This window comes from Octodon degus, unplaced genomic scaffold, assembly GCF_000260255.1.
Source record: "Octodon degus isolate 3935 unplaced genomic scaffold, OctDeg1.0 scaffold00012, whole genome shotgun sequence".
Taxonomy (NCBI): Eukaryota; Metazoa; Chordata; class Mammalia; order Rodentia; family Octodontidae; genus Octodon; species Octodon degus.
Genome location: NW_004524588.1, coordinates 16,548,769 through 16,566,337, shown reverse-complemented (window position 1 = coordinate 16,566,337; position 17,569 = coordinate 16,548,769). Strand labels below are relative to the sequence as shown.

The 17,569-nt window shown below is 35.9% G+C and overlaps 1 protein-coding gene across 1 annotated transcript in view; it reads right to left on the bottom strand.

Moving 5' to 3' along the window:
• Gucy1a2 (guanylate cyclase 1 soluble subunit alpha 2) overlaps positions 1–17,569 on the bottom strand; it is a 358,773-nt gene that overhangs the window by 19,906 nt on the left and 321,298 nt on the right. Inside the window, exon 7 of the mRNA XM_004626131.3 lies at positions 12,898–13,052. Coding sequence (XP_004626188.1) covers positions 12,898–13,052 — 155 coding nt within the window. The remainder of the gene's footprint in view (positions 1–12,897; positions 13,053–17,569) is intronic.

The following is a 17,569-nucleotide window of genomic DNA, read 5'->3' as shown; positions in this document are numbered from 1 at the left end:
AGTGTGGACTGTACCATGTATAGAATGATGAAGCTTTCTTCCCCATCAATTAGTTCTTTAAAGACAGCCAGACCTTCTACACTTTCTCTCTACTCCCAGACCCTGGTCCTCACCCAGGGCCGACCATACCTAACACCACACCCACAACAACACTGTCACCTCTTCCTCGTCATCTCATCTCCTTTCTCTAGGCCACTCTCTGTGGAGCTCTACTTCAAGAAAGCTTTCCTTGGTCATACTGCCAAGCTCAAAATACGTCAGTGGGTCTCCAACAGCATATGAAAGGCATGTGAGTAGAAAACACATCATCAGCCTTACTGAATATTAGAAGTATAATAATTACTTGAGTAAAAATTTTATTTTGGTATAATTTTAGGTTTATATTCATTAGTAAGTTTCCCCAAATGTTGACATTTTTATAAAACACATTTGTTAAATCTAAAAACTTAAAGCACAATATCATTAACTAAATTATTGACTTCAGATTTTACTGCTTTTCCACAAGGGTCCTTTTTCTGTTTCAACATTTAGTACAGAATATTTAAATTATTTAAACCTAGTTAGGTTTCATAACTCATGAAGAAGTGGGATAAAATCATCTCTGTGGCTTACCAAGGGTCATAAGCTAATTAGTTGTAGAACAAGACTATGAACTGCATAGTCTCTTCCTTGGACTTTTCTACTTAGTTGGAAGTAGTTCTTCATGTTTTCTGAGTCACGGGCCACTTCTGAAATCTGCTGAGAGCATTCGAGTGCACAGAGGAAAGGCTTCAGTACTCACAGACACACTGACCCAAGACTGGCTTAAGGGCAGCGCTCTCTCCCACCGTCCTCAAGATTACTTCAGCCACGTTCTGCATTGGATTTCTAAACCAAAGCTTACCTGAATTTACGAAGTCTTGGCCCTTTCTACTAACATGTCGACATCTACAGACAAATCAGTAATGATTCTCTAAGAGCTGGAGGTATAGTTCAGTGATAGAACATTTATCTAGCATGCAAGAGACCCTTGGCTTCCATCCCCAGAACAAGAAGAATGGAGAGAGAGAGAGAGAGAGAGAGAGAGAGAGAGAGAGAGAGAGAGAAGGGGGAAGAGGATTGTATATACTGTGCTAGTTATAAAGTGAGTGTGGCCCACTGGACCACCTGAAATAGTACCATTTTTAATGATGGAAGAAAAACTTATATGTAAAAATAATAGATGCTCAAAATATAGAAAGAACTATTGACATGAGCACCAGATTAGTGTCTTTAAATTCTGAATTCTATAACTAGGTAATAAGCCTTTTAATATCTGCTGTCATGGATAGAGGCACCAAGTTTCTTCACCATACTAGCTTTAAATAGGTCCTTACAATATTTACTATTATAGCTTACCTCTAACTTTCACTTTTTTTTTTTTTACATTTTACAGTCAGTCCTAAATGAATCATACTTTTCCAAAATAAGAAATCTATGTAAAGTTTGTATCACGGAATGAAAATGAAGGGTACCATAAGGATTATTGAACTAGATGCCATTTTATTTTATTTTATTTTATTTTTTACTTTTTTACTTTTTATTTTTACAAACCAAATTGGTTGGGCAGTTTCAATAATTAATACATTGCATACTCTCTTCCTAGTGGTTAATTGCTGTACAAGATGCAAACATGATATCCTATTTACAAACCCCACTAGAACAAATCCCTCTGTTCATTAAGAGAATGTAACTCTATATCTATCCCAACCACTTTGAATACACAGATACAAAATGGACATTCATCTGTATCCCCTTTTTTTGTTAAGTTCCGTTACTTGAATATTATAGGTGTGTTATATTCAGTCTTTTTTTTTTTTTAAGGCTTATCTTTTTTTTTAATTTTATTTATTTGTGTGTGTGTGTGTGTGTGTGTGTGTGGCCATCTCAGTCCACCAGGGGGCGGGCTGGCTGGCATGTGGTGCTGGGGGATTGAACCGTGGTCCCAGGGCTTTGCTAAGCTTGTTTCTTTTAAGTAGGTGCTTTAGACCACTGAGCCATCTCACCAGCCCTATATTCTTTCTTGAGCCTGAGATCTATGTCAAAATATCTACTACACCATAAAAATATCTAAATTTTCAGACATAATCTCATTTTGTGTCTATAAAATAACAATAACTAACTATTATTACGTTTACATTTTCCTCATTATTTTTAGAAGTACTTTAAGCAATGAGACCCTTAAAACTGCACCATCTTTTTTAAAAAAAAAAAAATTATTTTATATGTTTGGTACAGGATCTCACTACACAGCTCAGAGTCATAGTGATCCTCCTGTTTTGGCCTCCCAAGCACTGGGATTACAGGCATGTGTCACCACACCAGATCCTGTGACTGGCTCAGTGCTCCCAAGGGAAGGGCTGGCATGGCATACGGTACCGGGAATCCACCCCTGGCCCTTGTGCTTGCCTCGGCAGGCACTTAGACCACGCTTAGACCACGGAGCTATCTCCAGAGCCTTACACTACCTTTAGAAGGTATTTTTACTATAAAAATAACTATAAAGTATAATTTGATCTCCAAAGACCTCACTATATGGGACTTTAATTTGAAGGTAAATACACATGGATTGACTAAGGTATAATATTCTAATGAGGAAAAAGAGTGGGGAAGATTTATTTTAAAATAAATTAGAATGATTTAATTCTGAAATCACAAAAATCACATTTTCTGGCAAAAAGTGCTACTTAATCTAGCGGGAATACAAAGAAAAAAGAACAAAATAATGATGTCTAAATGAGTAGAATATGTCATTCAATTTTGTTGTATGCGATTTTTTGGCACATTTAAAAGGATATTATTAATGCTGCTGTCTTTAATTGTAAAAGTAGAAATACAATTCTTCAGTCAGAGCTCGAGCTTTCCTTTGGGGAAACTATTACTCACTTACCTTGACTGATTATATTTCTTTTGTAAGATATAGTGTTTATTATTTTGCTGCATCTGTAGTGAAAAGCTGAAGATGATCAATAAAGTTATCTAAAAGAATCAGAAGAAAGTAGCATCGCAACCCAAAACCTCTGTGTTTTCCTTCATTACCAAGCCACCAGTGCAGATAAATATTTCTGACAAAAAGGCGTTCTTACTGGTTAACTAGACAGGAATATCCTGAAGATTTTTTGATATCTTCTGAAGAACTGTGTGTCCACTGGAAAAATAGTAATATTTATAACTCTGCATTTTATTCTTCTATAATAATTACATTGTCAATGTAATAGAAATGCATTTTCTAGGAGCTGTTTTTGGCTAATATTAGTGACTATTAACTTAAATATGCAAATAAAAATATGTTCAAGTAATTTTATCTTTCTTCAATTATTTTATGTGTCTTTCAGTATACAGAAAAATGTATAAATTCTGATTGGGAAGCCTGTATATCCACTGCTGTATCCTACTCACCAGAGCTATGCTTATCCAAAACGCTGCTACCGCACAGAAACAAAAGGGATTTTCTGCTTCACTCAGAAAGCTCCATTGACCAGTTTTGTCAAAGAGATTCATGTTTCATCCGGCTATACAGATACTAATGTAATTAAAAATATGGAGACACCAAATAAGTATTTTATAAGTACTATACTTCTCTTTTATTGCAGTACTTATAAACAGAACTCCAGAATAGCAAAGCAAACTCTGGGATTTTATGTGTACATGGATAGGTAAAAAAAGGAATTTCCATCACTCTGATTTTGCTCCCTATTGTGCTCTACACCATTCTCTTACTGAGGAAATCCTCCTACTGACACACATATTACAGAGGTTATCATTGCTATTTTATTTAATGTGATTATTGGTTAACCCAGTGAGGCACTTTCACCATAGACAATGCACAGGCCTGCACAGGGAGGCATGGGTTCGATTTCTGACTCCCATACGCATTTAGCTTATATGCCAGGTGACTCATGCAGCCTTTCCAAATTCTAATTTCTTCAGACCACACCCATAATAAAAGACTCAATTAAAGACACAGGCTGTTGAAATGAATAGATACTTCTCAAAAGAGGTACAAGTGAACAACAAATACATGAAAAAAAAATCTTTGCTCATCAGAGAAATGAAATTAACATAACACTAAGATTCCATCTTATTCCAATAAGAATGAACATTATCAGAAACTCAAAACCAATGAACTACGGTGGGGTTGTGGAATAAACGGAGTCCCTCTAGACTGTTGGTGGGAATGTAAACTATTATGGAAATCATCATGGAGACTCCTCAAAAGCCTAGACCTACAAATTTCATTGAACCCAGCTGCTCCTCTCCAGGGAATCTTCTTTAAGAAGCTGGACACACTACAGTACAGTGATGTATGTGTGCTCACGTTTATCTCTCACAATAGGTAAACCTTGGAGGTGGCATAGGTACCTAAAATGGAGTACTACTCAGCCATAAAGATTGATATGCATTGTTGAAGAAAAATGGGTACACCATGAGACCATAACTGTGGGATAATTTGTCTCTTATAAGAAACTCAAAGTATAAATAATTTGAACAAACAATAGGTAATTGAGAAGTATCCCTTTTGCAGATGAAAGAGGGATCTGGGAATGAAGGAAGTTAGAGACGTTAAAAGGATTAAGATACACTACTCACAATGAATGTGTTCTTTATGTGTTGCAAATCTGTACTAATAAAAAGTTTTATCTTTTCTTAATTTTATTGAAAATAATTAAATATATTAAAAATTATAGATAAATATTGAGATGTGAAAGATATAAGATGTAGACAGAGTGAATTTTAGAGAACTATTTCTGAAATGAATACATAGAATGACATTAACAATAGATTGCACATTGTAAATAAGTTATTTACACACTTAAATAAATATAACAATAAAAATTGTCCAAAATAAAAATGAAGAAGAAAGAATTTACAGATCAGTCCTATAATATTTCACTCTGTGCCAAAATAAAGAAACTTATATTCATATAATTAGAATTCTCAAAGTGAAAAGGGTAGCCAATAAATACTTAAAGATTTAAAGTTTCTGAATTTAGTTGAAATGTTGAAAGTAAGTTCTAGTTTCTTATTATTTGAAAAATGAAGATCATGCCAATGTCTACCTGACAGGCTGGCTATGAGGATCCCTAGAATAGGAATTTATGTACCATTTCAAGCTTTTACACAAGAACCTGGTCCGTGGACTTTCAAGTCTGGTGCTAGTGGTCTGAGGATAGGAACAGAACAGAGGATGCAGAAACAACCTCAGGAACGTTCAGTCATCTAATTTTTGATATAATGGACCAAAAACATAGGATGGAGAAAAGAAAGCCTCTTTAATCAGTGATGCTGGGAAGATCATCCAGTGATCACTATCCTCATGCAGAGCATTAAATTTAGACCTATGCATTTCAACATTTACTACACTAAAATCAACATGGATCAAAGATATAAATATTAAAGTAGAAACACAACTTGCTGGAAGGTAACACTTTTAAAGATACAGATGTAGATGAGGATTTTCTGAACAGAACCTCAGATGCACAAGAACTAACATAAAGAATCAACAAATCGGACCATATAAAATTTAAAAAAAATCTTCTTCACAGCAAAGGAAACAACCAACAGAGTGAAAAGACAATTCACAGAATGGGAAAACTTTTTCTAGCTTCTTCTCCAGCAAAGACACTTGATACTAGACTATGTAAAGAACTCAAAAAAGTTAGACCCTCCCCTGAGAAACTAAAGACTCAATTTAAAAATGGTCAACTAAAATGAATAGACACTTCCAAGTAAAAGAAGTACAAATGACCAATACATGCATGAAAAACTTCAATATCTCTACCCATTAGAGAAATGTAAGGACACTGAGATTCTGTCTTGCTCCAGAAGAATGTCATCTTTAAGAAATCAAATAATAAAACATCCTGGCAAGGCTGTGGAGTAAAGGGGACTCATCTACATCTACATATGAATGTAAATGCATAAATCACTATGGAAATCAGTTGGAGAGTCTTCAAAAAACTGAAACTAGTAATTTAACTCAACCTCTTCATTACCCTTCCAGGCATCTTTCTGAAAGAGTTAAAGGCATATTACAGCAATAACTGCGTTTTCATGTTATAGGACTACAGATCATAATTGCTAAAACTTGGAAGTGGCCTGAATGAATGGATAAACAAATAAAGAAAACATATTCATACACCCCACTGGAATACAATGGCTCTTCCATCAATAAGGATAAACTAGAGTCATTTGTACTCAAATAGATATACCTTGAGACCAGTATGTTCAGTGAAATATATCAAACACATAAATTTAAATATTTCAGTTTCTCTTTCATAAGAAACCCATGATATAAATAATTACAGAGCTAAATAAAAGATAATAGGAAATAGGGTGACAGATCTTTTGCAAAAGAGAAGCAGACCAAGACGTGAAGGGAGAGGTTAGGAATGTTAGCATCATGGGCTGCAAACACACACTAATTAAATGAACGATTACAATTTCCCAAGCCCTCAGCTTATTTAGATTATATGGAATGAGCTGTGTCTGTTGGTGGGTTCTGAAATATAAGGATGGTATTCATCTTTAAAATTCCACATTTCTCAGGGCTATTCATTCCCTCCGACAGCTTCTTCGTTTCTTCTACTGCTAGCTTTCCTCCTTTCCTCTACCACTTCTTAAATACAGAAAGATAATTCAATCTTGTAATAGTTGTCCCTCTTTGGGAATCAATACCTTTAGTTTTAATAAAAAATCCTTCAGAAGTCAAATATTCATTTTGTAAAAGTCCTTTTGTTCCTCAGATTTTGCTTACATAACTGAAATGTTAAATACATAAAGTTCTCAAGGACAAAAGGAAAAGTAAGATGGGACTATGTTTCCACATAGGTTTGAGCCTTAAACTTTCCCTTGATAGTTAGACAGAGTAATGATACACCCCCACCCCCATATCCACAACCTAATTCTTAAAACCTGCAAGCACATTAGGTTATGTGACAAAGGAATTAGGCCTGTCTTCAGTGAACTTTAAGAAAATTGTCCTAAATTATATAGTGGGCCCACAAAATCCTTGAAAGTGGGACAAGGGATAAGAAAAATCAGGAAAAAAAAAGATAAGCAATGATGAAAGGAAATGAGAGAGAGACACTGTCACTGGATTTTATGATGGAGAAACAGAAGCAAGAGCCAAGAGGGAGAGTGCCCTCTAGGATATGCAAAAGGCAAAAAACCACATGGTTTCCTAGGTCTTCTAGAAAAGGATACAGTCCTGATCAGTTTGCATGGGTGAGACCCATGTTAGGAAGACTTCACCTGATTTGTAAAATGATGAATTTGCATTGTTGAAGCCAACAGTAAGTAATCCATTAATTAGGAGGTAATTATATTATTTCTGTACATAGATATCTATAGCTATACATATAAATAATACAATGACTTGAAATAATTATCTCTGCATAGCTTGAGGATTTTGCAAGAAAAGAGTCAACATTTAATATAAGACCGTGAGTTAGATGGTCATTAATAAGTTGCTCTGCTAATAAAACTTTATAGGAATAAACTGTTCAGTAGCTCAGCTGTGAGTCACAGCTCAAATTGCTCTTGCCGAATTTACCAGATTCATTCATTCTTGAGGATTTCCAGACGAGGTGCTTAGTTGAACTAACACACATTATTCAACATAGCTAAACATATAAAATACAAAAATCAAGTGCCAGAATAAGATGGTGTCTTTCTTCCTGGAAAGAACAGGATGAAGCAATAAATGAATGTTCATTATACTCGCAGCCGTAAGAGATTATCAACATGAAGCAGGATTGAAGCCAGGATCTTGGGTGCTTCGGCCAAGCGCTCTCCCACTAAGCCACATAGCTGGCCTGAGGCACTAAGTTTTAAAGACCTGATTCCAACCTAAGCATGTGTCTCTGAGCGTGGGCACTAAACCGCTGCCCTGTTTTCTGCAATCTCTAATATGATGAAGTCCTCAAGTAGCAGTATTAGAATGCCGCTTAGTTTTAATAAAAAACGGGCCTTGCATAGGAAAGGCCAGCAGAGATTCCAAAAACACCTGAGTTAATAAATTGTAAAGTGAGAAATGTCAAAATGTTTAAAAGTTAAGGAAAATTTCATACCAAAGTAATTAGTCTCTCAACATTTTTAGTTCGCACACAGCAAAGAAAAACAATTAACTCTGCTCAGGCAAACCGTTCAATTATATGCCACTTCGGGGTTTGTAGAAGCCGTATCTTTGGTATAAGCTACTGTTTCAGTTTCCCACATCGGCAGCATGAGGTCTGGGAAAATGTGTATAATACGCCCAATATTTTGAAACAGGGATGGTTAGGAACGGAAGCGTAAGTATCACTTCCACTGGAGACAAATGCAAACATCAAACACAGAAAATTCAAGCCAAGAAAAAAAAAAAGAAAAAGAAAAGAAAAAACCTAGATTTGTTTTTACTGAGAGGAAAAACTAGCAGTAGGCTGTTTTAGGTGAAGAGGGCTGGTCTTCAGATGTGATTTCACAGACAACTCCTTTAAATTTGAAGTTTAAAAAATTAGAACTACCAGTCAAAATTACAGTTAAGACTTCGTTCCTTACGTCCACAATTAATTTTTAAGCAGACAACATGTATTCATTTCAACTCTACTAACCTTGAAGAAAGGCAACTATTATACCAGATGAAATGCAAAATAACCTAACATAGAATGACAGATAATTAGGAACATACTTTCTATGAATTAGAGTAGAAAATAAGCCTAAGTGCTTATCAAAAGAGAAACAAATAAAAATAAAATTTGGTATAATTTAGAATATTATAAAGTGATTTAACAATGAGCATGATGAAATATGTTTCATCATGGATATATCCTTAAAAAATTGAGATTTTGTTAAAAGAAACCAAAGTTAGAGAAAGAGTATATAGCAAAATATCACTCAAGAAAATTAAAGCATGTAAAATAACATTCTACAGTTTGTGAACACATCAGTTATATATATATATATATATATATATATATATATATATATATATTTGATACTCAGTTTTATTTCAAAAGTCACTGTGCTAAAGGAATGTTCTATCTTGTCCTTAGAAAATATTCCTGCAGGTTCAATCCTGGCATTTCACTTAGAGCATCCTCAGAGAAGTACGCTATGTTTTTGTAGGTTCCTAACTTGCCTACACAGTGCAGAGTAACAGAAGTGCCCACTGCTGAACAGGACAGACTAAGACAGAAACAATAGGTAGATGCCCATCAGATCCAGAAAATCAAAACTCAGTCACGGAATTTTGGATGCAACTGTCTAGACAATTGCCAGGAGCCAAGCTGATTTTTCTCTAGTGGAACAGTGGATTAAAATGCATAACAAGACAGGGAACCCAAGCACTCTGACGACGCATGGAAGCACATGGGGACAGCAAAAGGTTGGGCCTCCAGGGTCTCAGTAATTGCTGTATCTCTGTTAGCAGAACAGGGATAAGAACACTGCTCTCTGTCACTGGATTTTTGTCCCCTCCCACTTGCCAACTTTTCTTCTTTATTTATTTATTTTTTAATGGCAGAAGGTTTTTTGTTTTTTTGGTTTTTGACTGGCTCCGAATGCCTTCAGGGCAGATTTGGCTAGCTTGAGTTCTGGGGGTCGAACCACAGCAACCTGAGCCTGACTGCTTTGTTGAAGCAGCCACTTAAAGAACTGAACTAAGGGGCAGGACCCCAATATTTTTAATGTATAAGTCTGATCAATACTTCTGTGTGAAAGTTTTCATCATTCTCCTGCTCTTAGAGTTGGGTGTAACTCACTTAGTAGGACTTACCTCTTCCTACAGGGCTGGCTTCAGTTTATTTCTCCGTCTTTAGTTAGGCCACTCCTCTCCTTGCTCTAATACACTAACTCAGGGTTCCTAACTTCCACTAGTATTCTATTCATAATTAATTATATACTCAGGTACATCTACCATCCAGTCTGTGATGTCTTCCATAAGGACAGAGATGACATCTATGCTGTGATTGTCAGAACCTTAGGGGCCCACTAGGGTATTTTCAATATAATAAGTAGCTGATTAGCACATATTTATTAAAAGAAGAGAAACATAGTGAAAGAGCAACATGGTTAATTTGAAATGGACTGAACATAAAAATACATTTCTAAGGTATCATTATGAATTACATTATTGGGATCTTGAAAATATCTCTTGGAAATGATCCACATGGCAGTGCAACGTGTCTATCTACAACTTGACCTGATGTTTTTTGGTAAGTGACTGTAGGACAATCACAGAACAAAATGCTTCCATGTTTAGAGTGGTTAAAACTACCCAGTTCTTCAGGCCTTATTAATCACTTAGGATCGCCACAAACTGAATTAATGTGAAAAATAATATGAAACCTCCAAATCAGTATGAGAGTACAGACCTAGTGTAGCTGGTCCATATAAACAGCCAGCCAGAGTAGTGCTGTGTAAGTCAAGAGTGTGAACTCCTCACTCACTTGGTCCATCCTTTTTTTTATTATTAATTTTATTGAGAAACCGATAGCAATGAGATAGTTTCAAAATCGATTAATAGGACAGTTTCAATAATTAATACATTGTATATTGTTGTCTTCATAGTGGTTATTCATAGTACAAGATGCAGCCATGATATCCTGTCCAAACACTATTAGTACAAATCTTTCTTCTCATTGAATTAAGTAGATATATATCTATCCTAACTATTTTGCATATACTGATACAAAATGGTCCTTCATTTGTATCCCCTTTTTTGTTTAGTTTTGTCAGAGATGTGTATTCCATTGACATTCAAATATTATATGTGTGTGACTTCAGCAAAATAATCCAATATAGTCCAGCAGTCCATAATAGTAGTGAGTTACCCGTAGCACTGGCAATGTCAGAAGTTGTTGACTTGAGCCTTTTATATCTCAGCATATTAATATGGCTTTACTTTTCATACCTCATTTTTATACTTTTCTGCTGGATGGTTAAGACCAAGATAAAGCAAGACTTATCTAACAAGAAATGTAACTTTTGTATCTGCCAAGGTCAGTCAAATCCCCTCAGGATTTACCCTGACACCTTGTATGGCAGTTTGTTGATCCTTTGTCAGTGTCAAGCACGTGGATGAGTCATGGTCATTGCTTGACCAATTTGCTCTCTGTGAAACTGGCCCATCCTTTACATATCATTTTTTAAATAATATACACTGTTGCCCAACCAATGAAAATAGATACTAACACCATGATGGGAAATATTGAGACCACAGTAAGAGGATATGAGTGGAGTCACTGATTTTTGGCAATTTATTCTTACTCTACAGTCTATAGGAGAAGGTTCCAGAACCATTGATCTTTCTGGAGAAGTTTCCACAGCTCAGTTTGATGTGCCAGTTATGGATGCCTGGAACTGTGACAGGAAAACTAGAAGAAGTTGAAAAGGAAGAAACTCTCTGATCAACTTCCTCAAAATGCCATGTAGTTCTTATGGTAGGTGAAGGTGGAACCCTGGGAGCTTGTCCAGAAGTTCTGCCAAATTCTTTAAATCTCTTGGGCTCCTTAAATTGGCAAAAGTTGTGTCTTTTTCCCCCAAAACAGTGATAGGAAGGTATTCATTACCTTAATGAGCTTAGAGCTTTAAAAATACATTTAAAAAAAATACATTTTCTTTCTTTCTTTTTTTTTTTTTCTGAACCAGGGATTGAACTCAGGCCCTTGTGCTTGCCAAGAAAGCGCTTATTCTACTGAGCCATCTCCCTGGCCAAAAAAAAATACATTTTCAATCTCAACTTTCTCTCAATTTCAGTTCCCTTTCATTGTTCCTCATGAATATGTATGTAAATAGCTTTCATCAAAAAGGTCTGGGCTAGGGATATTGCTCAAAGGCTGTAAGAGCAAGATCCTAGCAAGTGCAAGGTCCTGAGTTTGATTCTCAGTAGAAAGAAAGAAAGAAAGAAAGAAAGAAAGAAAGAAAGTAAGTAAAAGATTTTAACTTTCCTTTCATTGGATGTGTCAAACTATCACCATTCTGTTTATTATTGTAATCAAATTGTGCTATTACTATTTTCAGTTTTTTTGTACTCACATTTAATAAAAGTAAGTCACTGCTATTTCTACTTAACAGTATTTCGATATTATCCTAAAACATCAAATACATGAAACTAATCAAATAGCTTGCACACCACTGCCTCCTATCAAACCAAAATCAGCAAGAGGGTAAAAGATTTTTATACAGCTCTCTGTTATTTATTCCAAAGAGGCCTATCTTATTGAGCATTTACTAATTAATTAAATAAATACAAATAAAATGTTTATTGAACACTGACCATTTCTCCCACGTCCTTGGGATATCATGATGAGTAAACCCAGATACACATTGCTGACTGCATGGAGTCTAACATATAGTAGGGGGATGACATCTATCTGACACAAATGAGGGTGAGTTTAAATGGCAACCGTGTGCAGCACTTTGAAAAAGAACCTTAACAATGAATAGAGTTTGACATTTTACTCTGTATTCAGTGTACATTTAACTTTAGATTTCTTACTTCTATTATTAGTCAAAAGAATAAAAGCAGAAGTACTACCTTGTGTACCCAATTCCTTTGATTTTTATAAATGATGAGGCGGATTCTGAACTATTGGATTTACAGAATAAAGCAGACCCTTAGCGTCTGTTGTCCTGTACTTCAAACAGATAAAGCCGAGCAGGGCAGAGACTGCTGGCATAGGCAAGCCTATGTTTACCACTCAGTCGAATCAGCTTTCTGCACACTCCCTCGAGGTGCAAAGAGATGTCTGCGTCACAATTACTACATTTCAGACTGGGCGGATTTACTCATGTCCTGGAGAATGACAGGATCAAGGAAAAGGACACTCACAAATGACAGGATTTCAGTTCAAGTCACTGGTGCAGACAGGAGGGAAGAGGTCAGAGAACACTTACTGGTAGGTGGTCGGGCTGACATTGATGCGCCGAGGGTGGCTTCCTGATTCGAATTTGCTTGCCAGAGTGACGTTATTTCCAAAGAGGCAATATCGGGGCATCCTCACCCCAACAACACCAGCCAGCACGGAGCCCGAGTGAATGCCTATCCTCATCTGAAAGAAGGCAAAGGGTGAAAAAAGAAAAAGAGATGTATTTGGTATGCAATCATTTTAATGGGAAGTATTGCTTATTGCTAAATAATTAAATTAAGAACTTCTAAAACAGAAATTGAATCTAAAACACCTGCCTGGCAAGGACAAGGTCCTGAGTTCAATCTGCAGTATAAAAAAAAAAAAGACGGATGGATGGATGGACGGACAGAAAGAAAGAAAGAAAGAAAGAAAGAAAGAAAGAAAGAAAGAGAGAAAGAGAGAAAGAGAGAAAAAGAAACTGAGTCTAGATCCTTTTGTTATCTATATAGTGCTCAATCAACATAAATGTTAAATGAATAAACAGGTTGATTATATGAATTCACTACATGAATCTGCTTCTGTTACAGGTTCAATCAGCTCATTTTCACATAATATCCTTTAATAGATGAAAATATACATTGTTCCATAGTTTCACACCAGTTACTCTTTTAGAAAGCCCTACAGTTTCTCTTCATAACATTAAGCACATCTTTAAATTAGTATTTGTATTTTTGTAGAGTCCAAGTAGGCATTAGATTTCCCATGCGAGAAAACTGTAACATTTCTATTTTCCTACTGCTGAATATTCGGCATTTAGAATAACACCTAAAGCAAACAAGGCACTCAATATTAAATAATGAAAGCAGCATAAATTGCTTGAATTTCACAACACATTATTAAAGTAGAGCTACAGAAAATTCAACCCCAGAGTCAGCCAAAGCACTGATTGTAATGATGAAAAGTAAATTATCCACTGTTAATTTAGTCTCGGTTTACCCTGAAAATTGTATAAAAATAAATCTGTACCATGCAGGTGCCCTCGACATTGCTGTTGCTATATATTCAGATGGGATTAGCAATGAAATTTTATTAAAGACAGTGTATACCAAAAGTGCTGAAGCTAGTCAGGATAAAGAAGCCGATATCCCTAGTTCTAAGGCAATGCAGCAGAAATCCAAACTCCTACACAATAAGAGAGAAAACGGTCACCCTTCACTACCGTGTCCTCCTTGCTCCAAGCTGTGAGGACAGAGAGTCCCTCTAGATCAGTGCTGATGAACCTATGACATGGTGTTACTGTGTTTTTCCCTTAAGACAGAAGATCTCTGTGTAGGGCTTGTTTTTCTTCTGAGCTAAAACTTCCATATTCAGATTGAACTGCAGTGTTGACATTGTATGATAAATATGTGGGTCTGGGGTTGCAACTGGGGCACACATTTCTAAAAGGTTTGCCCTCGCTGCTCCAGGCCAGCCTTTGTTATAGTAGGACTAGAGACTTCTCCTTATTTCAATCTCTAGTAATATAGCTTGAAATGAGCATGCTTTGGCCATGGCTCCCAATATCCCCATTTACTTTTTAAATACTGTAAAATTTATCTGGCAAGTTGATGTGGTGGGAAGAGTTAAGAAACAGTAACAAAGAAAAAAATAGTGCATTTATCCTGCCAGATATCAAGTTTAGTATGAATATATTTAATTAATGCATGAAAAAAGTATACAGAGAAATACATTAATGATATAGTCCACAAAGTCTCCCACAGAAGGAGCATGGGAGGCACCAAATAGGTGCTACATATGTGAAATCTGTGAGTTAGCATTTCACACTAGCTCCAAAAGATGGCCTTCTCTTAGGATGTTCTTGATCAACTGTCTTCATGTGCAAACAAATTCCGGGTAAGCTAAAGATCTTGATGTAAAAGACACAGTTTACACCTTTAAAAATAATTGCATTAATTAAGGAAAGGTCAATTTGCAGCATTAATAAAATGTAAAAACACAAATATTTTTAAAAATAGTCTTGCTGGATGTGGTAGTACATTTCTATAACCTCAGAACTCTGGGAGGATGAAGTAGGAGGATGGCAAAGTGATGTTCAGCCTGAGCACTTCAGCTACCAAGTGAAATCCTGTCCTAAGAAGAGGGAGAGGGAGCTGAGAGGTGGCGTAGTGCAAAGCCATTGGAGGAATCACCAGTACCAAAATGGAGAAAATCTCAATGTAAGTTCCTAGACAAGAGATGGGGGTGGTCAGTAGCTCTGTGTTCCTCCAGTCCTCTTGAGTGTGCTCCTCCTCCATGTCTTGGCATACACTCATGCTACAGAATGTGGGGACACAGATGACCAAATCCAACACAAGGGTCATGCAGTAATCATTTGATACAATTTTCATGTCTTTGTGTAGGTCTGGCCTGATCTGATATCATTTTTATTCTGTTTGAAGGATTTTAACATTTCTATGTTGTAAGTTAACTGATGCTGAATTCCTTAAACTTTTGTATGTTTTACAAAACAAAACTTTATTTTGTCTGAGCATTTGAAAGATATTTTGATTGAATATGGAATGCTATACATAAAGTTTTGCTTTTTTCTTTGCTTTTCTTTTCAGTACTTTAAGCACATTTCCCACTATCCCCAACGTGCATTGCCAGTCAGACTTATTTAATTCCTCTCTACATAATGTCTCCTTACTCTGCTTGCTTTTAAGTGTTTCCTGTATTGCTAGCTTAAAGTAATTTTGAAATGAGTTCCCCTGTTAGTCTCATTACATTTCTTGTGCTCTGAGTTTGTTGCACAAAAATCTCAGATCTAGGAATCTACAGTTTGCATTAAAATTAGAAAATGTCCAGACATTTTTAGATTTTTTAAACACATCTCCCTTGCAGAGATTATGACCATATATGTCGAGATACTTATTTTTTTCCAAAGGTTACAGAAAATGTATTGATTTAAAATAATTTTTGCTCAGTATCCGTTTACTTTTGGATTTTTACATGCCTTCAAATTAGCTAATCTTTTCTTTTGTAATGTCTAGTCTCTTGCTAATCACAGTGTATTTTGCATCACTGTAATTTTCTTCTCTAGAAGTTAAATTTAGTATGTTTCAACTTGCAGGTATCAATTTAACTTTCAAGCACATGGAATTTAGTTAAAATAATTGTTTTAATAATCTTGTCTGCTAATTCCAAATTGGTTTTGCCAGTGTGTATCTATTAGTTTTCATGGATGGATTTTTCTACTCATTATGAGTCATAGCTTTTCCGCTTTATTTCATGCTTAGTAATTTTTGAATGGATGTCATCTGCCACAAATTTGATTTTGTTTAATGCTGGATATTTTTCTATTCTCCTAAACATTCTTGACCTTTTTCTGGGATGCAGTAAAATTACTTAGAAATAGTTTTGTTTTTTTTCTTTTAACTCTTGATTTTAAGATTTGTTTGGCCACTCTGGACCAGTGTCTCATGAACGGCTTATTATCTTCCATCATTAAGAACATTTTTCAATACTCTGCCTATTGGAAATTTATGAACTTTTCCAGTCTGCCTAATGGACACAAACCTACATGGCAATCAGTCCTTCTTTCTCCAAGGACAAGAGATGCCTCCTCCTTCCCTCAGGACTCAGGTGGTTCCTTCACCAGACCAGCCAATACTCTGCAGGGTACCTGAGAAGGACCCTTGATTCTTCTCACAGTCCTGCCAGGGAGTATCATTATTATTTTATGATTGAAGATCTCAAAGGGATCAGTTAACCTGCCTAAATATACACAGTTAACATATTACTCAAAAGTCTTTCTTTTGCAAGTGACAGAAGATAAAAACCACAGTTCCTTAAATACTTGAAGCCTTCATGTAGCTCCAGTGTCTCTGGCACCGTGCATGCTACTTATGTCCTCCCTGGGCTCCCAGCTGCTCAGCTCTGTCTCTCCAACTCTGGGAGTATCTCGGTACCTCCTGGCTGCCTCTCCTTGAACACCAACCCAGAGGTCTCCCAAGACAGGAAGGTTAAACAATGCCCAACCTCACCCCCTTTCTTTCCTAGTGGTCAAGGATTGCTGCCCCCCACCACCACTATCTAGCGTCCAGTGCCATGAGAACTGTTCTTTTGTATATTTTGTCCCAATTTTTCACTTTTTAAAGTAGAATAAAACTTCAATGTCTATTCCTCTTATTGGTTGAAAGCAAAAGTGAGGTCACTTTAAGACAGCGAACTCTCTATAATACAGGTCTATTTTTAAAATTTTAAACAGAATTTAAAAATACCTTTAAAAGATACATAATTTCAAAATAAGTTGATAGGAAATCAACAATGGTTATTACATCACATATTGTTATCTTTAAAGTAGTGGTCATGTTACCGGATAGAGGCATACAAAATTGATCAAAAAAATTAAGCATCAACTGTTCCTGTCAACAAACCAATGGCTCACACAATTGTACTATGACAAGCAGGTCTGTTTCTGGCGAGAGATTGTTTCAGCTGAAGGGAAAATATGGAAAGTCAGTATTCCTTTCAAAGAAGATAAGAGTAAAGTCACCTGTCCCTTAAAATTAGTAACATACCCTTTCATATTATATTCCTTTGAATTTTTGTACTTTCAGAAAGTTTATTTCTATCATTATCTTGTATAACAGGCTTGCTAAAACAACACCCAGACCTTAGACTGCAAGAGATTTGGGGCCTGTGATTACTACTGTGATCTTTTTAAGCAAAAGAAGAGA